This window comes from Mesoplodon mirus, assembly GCF_964341445.2.
Source record: "Mesoplodon mirus genome assembly, chromosome: 9".
Taxonomy (NCBI): domain Eukaryota; kingdom Metazoa; phylum Chordata; class Mammalia; order Artiodactyla; family Ziphiidae; genus Mesoplodon; species Mesoplodon mirus.
Window position 1 is genome coordinate 62734921 of NC_138985.1, and position 7893 is coordinate 62742813.

General features: G+C 36.1%; 1 protein-coding gene across 1 annotated transcript; it reads left to right on the plus strand.

Annotated features, from left to right (window-relative positions):
• The first annotated feature begins 3214 nt into the window (after positions 1-3214).
• Positions 3215-3588, plus strand: LOC309809959 (translation machinery-associated protein 7). The gene has a single exon (XM_082631576.1). The coding sequence runs from the start codon at positions 3233-3235 to the stop codon at positions 3425-3427; it is 195 nt and encodes a 64-aa protein (XP_082487702.1). The 5' UTR covers positions 3215-3232; the 3' UTR covers positions 3428-3588.
• The last annotated feature ends 4305 nt before the right edge of the window (positions 3589-7893 follow it).

Here is a 7893-nt window from a genome sequence, read left to right on the forward strand (position 1 = left end):
CCCCAGAGAAGATTTTATTATTTGGTGGACATTTCCAAAACAGTGATCAAATCTCTTTTATTTCTGCGTGTATAAGAAAAAGCAATTTTTATCTAGGCTATGCAAAATCTCATTACGTATATATATATGTGTGTGTGTGTGTGTGATTTATACGAGCAAAATGTGCTTTAGTTGATTTGTATTCTAAAAAGTATGAAAAGTATAATTTGGATCAAATATTTAGAATGAAGCAAATTGTTGAAATTATTTTAAATTTCAGTCCAAAGTAGGAAAGTTTTGGGTAAATACCAACACCACAATTTTGTACAAGTTCAAGGTATGTGTACAAAACACATGAACATTTTTCATGAAATTTTAGTTTAGCTCCATTCAAATTATCTTTTTAGTTTCTGTTCAGATAAATACAAATCCTTATTAAACTGATCCCTCTAAATCTCATTCAAATTCAATTATTTTTCCAATATGCCTTCTCAAGTCATTGCTTGATTTCTCCACAGACAGCGTCTCACAACCACACTGCATCTGTTAGTTTATTTCTTTACATGTACTCTTTGAGGTTGTATTTTACATATATGTGCTTGCTACTTTAAAAACCATCCACTTTATCGTCTGATGTTGCTATACTTCTCTCATTTTTTTCCATACATCTTTTGCTGGGGTATATAATTTATAAATGTAAAAATTAGTGAACAGAAATCTCAATTAAATAGAGTTGGGAGACCAGAAGGGGGCGCTCGCACACCCTGTCATAGTAACAGAGCCCAACAGGAAGAAGAAAGCTCCTCTTCTTTCCTGGCAAGGACTCAGTCAATGAAAAGCCACAGACCTTTTGTTTTTTTTTTGTTCTCACAACTTTCTTTTCCTCTCTATAAAAGCTTTCTCCTTCCCTTGCCCTGCTGGGACTTGCACATAGCTCGCCATGCTTGCAGACTCCCAAGTACAATTCTCTGCTACTTCTGACTAAACCCATCTACACTAGAGAAACATCTGGCAGTCTATCTGTTTCAGGTCAACAAAAACAACACTCAAAATGATCGCAAAACAAAACTGCAGACCAGATATCAACTACTGAGAATCTTTCCAGTCTTCTTAAGTTTAAGAGGCAGCCCTCTCTCAGCTTTTAACTTTCCTGCAGGTCCTGAAGGTCAGCAGGACAGAGCCTACCCTGCCAGGACTTGGCATGGGCAGGTGGGCATTACTTTCCCCCAGGGAAATCACAGGTTTGCAAGGGCTGAGCCTCTCTGGGAGTGACAGAGTATTCTTGCTGCCTCCTTCAACAAAGAAACAATTGAGAAGTGGAGAATTGATAAGCATTTAGGCTGCCATTTTACTAAGAATCCCATGGCAAAAGGTTTAGTTTAGTAGTGATAAAATTTGAAGACATGAGCAGGAGCAGGGGTGGAAAAGGGGAAGCGAATATGAACAAGAATATCTACATTTGAATGTAGAACATAAGCTCCTCTGAGGACAGAGATTTTGTCTAGTTTAATACTCCCGTACGGCTAGAAAAGTCTCATGCATGCGAAGTGCTCAGTAGTTAATGGTAAAATGAATAAATCAGAGGAAGGCAATGATTTTAAAAGAAAAAAAAATGACCAATATTGTGATGTGCCATTTATAAGACCAAATAATGAGATGAATCTCCAGCGGGAAAAGTTGATTAGGACTGGACAGGCCTAACTCCAGGGCAGGTTTGGTAAAACTCTAGAGACTTGGTCTTTTCTGAAAACGTGCTAGCAAATGACAACAATCTCTTTTTCCTTGTATTCTGGGAGCTTTGGTTTCCTATCACTCTGCATTCTCCCTTGTTGGAATGAGTGAACTGACAAAGTTCTTATCTAAACTCAGTTGTTCTACTCACTCACAGATGCCATCCCCTATTGACTACCCAAAGAAATAACTCCTGTGGCTGTTCCCTTTCTTCCTCTTTTGTATCACTGTGCACAGTATTGGCATGCCCTAGGGCTCTGTCCTTGTAATTTTCTCATCTTTATCTACATCCACTTCCTAAATCATCTTACACAAACTCACGTCTTCAAATACTCTCAAACTACTGAAAATTCCTCACTTGTGTCTCAAAGCTAAACCTCACTCCTGAACTCTAAATTAATATATTCAAGTAGCTTACTTAACCTCTCCAGCTACATAAGTAAGAAGCATCTTTAATTTAACATATTTAAAAGTGAATTCTTGATCTCCCCCATAGCATTTCCTCCCATGGTTCCACATCTCAGTAAATGGTAATTCCATTTTTTCCAGTTGTTCAGATCAAAACACTGGAGGCGTAATTGAGTTCTCTCTTTTCCTTATAACTACATACAACCAACAATAAATACTCTCAACTCTTTCTTCAAAATATATCCATAATCTAATAATTTGAGGTAATCTAACTCTAATTACCTCCATGGCTACCACCCTGGTCCAAGTCACTATCAACATCCACTTCAAATACGGGCACTCTTTCCTTCCACCTTTGTCTCCGTGCAGTCTGTTCTTCACAAAGGAGCCTTAGCCATCCTTTTAAAACAAAGTCAGATTACATCCCGCCTCAGCTTAAAAACCTCCCATGGCTTTCCAGCATCCACAGAATAAAAGCCAAAGTCCATGCCTTCACCATCTAGCCCAAAAAAGATCTCTCTCTGATCCCAACTCTTAACTACTCCATCTTGTTTACCTCTAGTCACACTGGCATATTTTCTATTTTCTAGAACACATCTGACCCTTGCTGATCCCAGGAACCTGTGTTCACTTTACCTATGAATCTCCTTTCCACATAAACCAACATTGCAGGCTTCTTCACTTTCTTCAATTTTCTGTTAACTTATCATAGAGGCCTGACATTAAATAGAATGTTAATATTAAGACTAGGACATGCATAACAGTAAATACTTGCTAAACTCATCATTAGATATTAAATAGAAGTAGATATTATATGTGATTAGAGAAATATAGTTTCAACATATAGTGGAAATCTAGTAGGTTTTAAAACAGGATAAGTATCTTCCATGTAACTGTGAAAGAGAAATACAAATAGCTAACACTTACTGAATGCTGTTCTCCTGGACCCTGTGTTCCTTGTACAAATTAAGTCATTTAATCATCAAAATTGCCCTGGGGAGTAGGTAATATTGTTCCCATTACACAGATGAGACACTGAGGCAAAGAGAAGGTAAGTAACTTGCCCCGAATCACATAGAAAAGGAGGTGTGGGGGGGAAGGGGCGGCAGGCGCCATGTCGGGCCGTGAAGGTGGCAAGAAGAAGCCCCTGAAGCAGCCCAAGAAGCAAGCCAAGGAGATGGACGAGGAAGATAAGGCATTCAAGCAGAAACAGAAGGAGGAGCAAAGGAAACTCGAGGAGCTCAAAGCGAAGGCCGCGGGGAAAGGCCCCCTGGCCACAGGTGGAATTAAGAAATCTGGCAAAAAGTAAGCTGTTCCTTGTGCCTGAGGCAATGAAGATCCTTAGTTCCATTACTGTTTAAACATCTGGATTCCCTGCCATAACATCTGTTGCCACCTATAGCTAGAATGAAATGTTGTCTTGGAAACTATTGTACATTTAAGAATAAACTTTTGTAAAAAAAAAAAAAAAAGAAATAAAAAATAAAAAAGAAAAGGAGGTGTGATCTCAATCTAAGTGATGGCTTCAGAGCTATGCCCTTGACCACCATACTCTTAATCATTACCCAAACTACTTCTATAATTTAAGGTTTGTTCACAAAGAAAAATTCCTTATGTTTATTTTTGGTTAAAAAAAAAAAGTACTATTCTGATGAGTGATGTTGATAATGGTGGAGACTATGAATGTGTGCGTGCAGGGTTTTTTTTTCCAGCAATCTCTGTGCCTACCTATCAATTTTGTTATAAACCTAAAACTACTCTACAAAATACTCTTTTAAAATTTTTTAGAAAAAAAATTTAAAGGCCCAAATAAATTATAAAGTAAGCTTATAAAAGTAAAGGCAAGTATGGTAGGCACAATTTCAAAATGGTCCCAAAATTTCTGCACTATAATCCCCTCTGTGAAGGGTAGGCAGGCTTTGTGAATATTATGGAACACTCACTCTTGTGATTAGGTTATGCTACTTGCACAGTTGACCTTAAGAAAGGGAGATTTTCCTTAGTAGGCCTGAGCATAGGTGAGGATAAGTTAGGTGAGCCTCTTCCTGGAAAAGAGATTCAAATTCTGGAACACAGAACTGATGTGCAGGAAGTTCTCCATTGCTGACTTTGAAGATAGAGGGGTCATGTGGCATGGACTTGAGAGCACGAGAGTGACTCTCTAGCAGGCATGCATCAAGGAACTGAAATCTGCCAACAACTTGAATCAGTTTGGAGAAAGAACCTGAGCTTCAGAAGAAAACACAACCAGCTGAGAACCTAGTCTCTCTGTGCCTGGACTTATGACCTACAGTTCTGTACGATCATAAATTGGTATTATTTGAAGCCACCATGTTTGTAGTTATTCTTTACTCAGCACTAGAAAACTAATACAACAGACATCTCAGTTATATCAATGAATATAATTCATTTAAATTCACTCAGCAAAAGAAACTGATTCATCTGATTTGGTTTAAAGAAATATATTACGCCTAGAAGAAATATATCTAAAGCAAAATGCTGCAGAAATATTAAAAATATAACAATAAATAAAAGTTTGCCAAAATGAAAAGAAGAAGAAAGTAGAAGTGTCAACATTAACAGAGTAGATTTTTTAAAATTGCAGAGGCAACAAGGATTGTTTACATTGACCAAAGGGTTATTATCTACCCTATAGCTATAACAGCCATGCACTTCTATGTGTCTGTTACATAAAACACATAAAGTCAAACATGAGATTGAAGGATTTGACAGAAAGATGTTTGTGAGAGTTTGTAGTACATCTCTGTCACGCTCAGATGGGGCTCACAGAGTTTATATGTTTAAGGGAGCATGGTGGTTGGTGGCAGCAAGAACAGATGAGAAATAGTATGGATGGGGATTATTGCTGATAACTTTTGCCTAATTTCAGTTCTGCCCTTAGTTCAAGGGCAACCTTGGGGTGAGAGCCTGAAGGGAAACCAATTTCTTGCTCTTTTACCTTTATTTGATAAGATATATAAAAACTTGAGTGTTTAAACTATAAAAAGAATGTTAGATGTCTTTCAATCAATTTTGTACTGCATGCTGGCTTATATATAATGCCAGTGTTTGGATGAACATTATTGACAAATTATGGAATGAAAAAATACATGCGGTGTGATTGCACTTAATCTGAAACAATCTTGTGACATTTGTTTTACTGTGGACTTGAACTACTTTTATTAAAATTTGTATTGTTTTATTGAAATTAAATACCTGTTCACTCTTTTTAATTAGACTGCAATTTCCACAGTGTGGCATGGAGCTATGGTTTTCATACTGGTTGGATATAAATATACCAGAGGATACACAAAGACTTTCCAAAGGGTGGTTAGTTTCCCAAGAAACATTGATGCTTTTCATATCTTTAGCTTCTATGTGGACTCTTCCAATAATGATCTGAGGAAGAATAGGTTTTGCCGATTCTTTATTCCCAACTCCCCTTTCATAACCCTTCCTCCTACTTTACACAAGAAAAGATTCTCTCTCACTATCCAGAATCTTGCTGTGAAGTTTGACCCTAGCCAATAAAACTATCCCAGGCATCAAATGAAAGTTCAGTTTGATTGAAATACTGATGTTAATGTTGACCAAGTGAATGACTTTAATGACCGTTTAACAACTTGTTTTCCAAGTCAGTTGGATTTAAATTCTTTCAACAAAATTGAAGGCATGTCCAGTCAAATCAGTAACATATTATTAAAAACAATTTTTGTGCCTTTTGGCATATGTCTATAAAAACTTCAAAAAAATTGAATAACATTGATACTTTGACTCCCATCCACTTAATTATGTGAAATGGATTCTCAGCAATTACATTTATAAAAGTAGAAACTAAAACCAACAGACTTGATTGAACTCTACCTTATTCTAACGATTCTTAATATTCATCCATAGATAGAAGAGTTGAAAAAGTTTCATCTTTCTCATTTAGAAATGTATGACCAATAAATCTTAATGTTCATATTTAATAATCATCAGTCTTTTAATATATGTATATTGTTCTGATCACATTAGAACTAATAAAAATTGTATTGTCAGATTAATTAAGATATTTCTTAGTATGTTAGAGCCTTATGATTATAGGAAATTTTAAAAAATAATTTCGAATTATACATATCTTTGTTAAAGAGAGGTATAATAGGATGATCAATAAAAGATGTCGAGCATAAAAATACTATTTTAAGATAAAATTTTTTGAAGGTTGTAGAATGAAACTCATGAGATCTAGGAGGAAAAGGTATTATGTAAAACTACTAAACATAAAAATAATCTCTGTGTACTTTTTAAAAATAAATGATTGAGAGCATCAAATCATTGTGGTACTTAGGTTTAATTAGACACATTTTTAAGAGAGTGATCTGGAGATTAATTTTTTTTTTTTTGCGGTACACGGGCCTCTCACTGTTGTGGCCTCTCCCCTTGCGGAGCACAGGCTCTGGACGCGCAGGCTCAGTGGCCATGGCTCACGGGCCTAGCCGCTCCGCGGCATGTGGGATCTTCCTGGACCGGGGCACGAACCCGTGTCCCCTGCATCGGGAGGCGGACTCTCAACCACTGCACCACCAGGGAAGCCCCTGGACATTAATTTTTATGTGAAAGTTTATAATAGGTCAAATTGTATTTTTATGACTACTGAAAATTTCAACTAAAATTTTTAGCTATCTACTTAAACCTACATGAGTAGCATATTTTTCACAATTCATTCAAAGGCTATGTGAACAAAGAAGTTTGAAGGCATTACCATAGCGCAAGGGGCTTTAGATTTTGGCATTCCTGGGATCTAATCATTTCTGTTCTACTTACTAACCAAGAACATATTTCATCAGCTATAAAATGGAACTAATACACTTTTCTATGTTGCTGGGAACAAATAAAATAACACTCGTAACTGACTAACCCATTACTTGGTACCAGAACCTTGCTCATATTTTCTACTAGAGGTAGCATGGTACCTAACCAATGTACTATTCAGTAAATATGTTGATTTCATTTCATATAATCAGCTTTAACCATAACGATACTCATACAAAAAGCTTCTTGGTGATGACAAGCAGAGATATGACCTCCAACATCTGAATTCATGGGTATCATTAAAATAGATCACTTTTCTTTTTTTAACTAGTTTATGGACCACCTAGATGAACTGAATTATTATAAAGAGAGCGTCTCAACTCTACATATATTATCCATATATTATAAAATGGTCCATGAAGACACTTATTTCCCAGATTTAGCATATTCTATTAAGGCTAGCAGAGTCTTCAATCCAGAAATTTTTTTTTTTAGCCTAATTGGCTCAAAAATTACTATACGTTTGTTTTTGGCAAACTTTAAGGTTGGCATTTGTCTGACAAATACAGTGTGTCAATGATCATCATACAGACATGAGTAAAGCAAGAAACTTCAAATTAAAAAAACATGGATAAAATTCTAGATTAAGGGTCTTAATAGATCCCTCAAAACCATGCATGGCACTGAGAGGGAGACCATGCTTCTCCAAACATTATACCTCAAGTTAAGAGGAAGAATAAAAAAATTAGTGATTCTCAGAAATGAATTAATAGGAGTCAAGTCTGTAGCAAAAACAACTAAGATTACATAGTAAACAATGGCAGACCTATTCAATAGTGGTTTCAGTCATAACAATCAAGTACTATTTATTAGCATCTGTAAGTTAGAGCCATTTGTTAATTAATCAATCTAAAACATCCTCTAGAAAATATTTCATAAATTAGATTTCTGATTCATCATGACAGCTGAATGCCCTGGGCC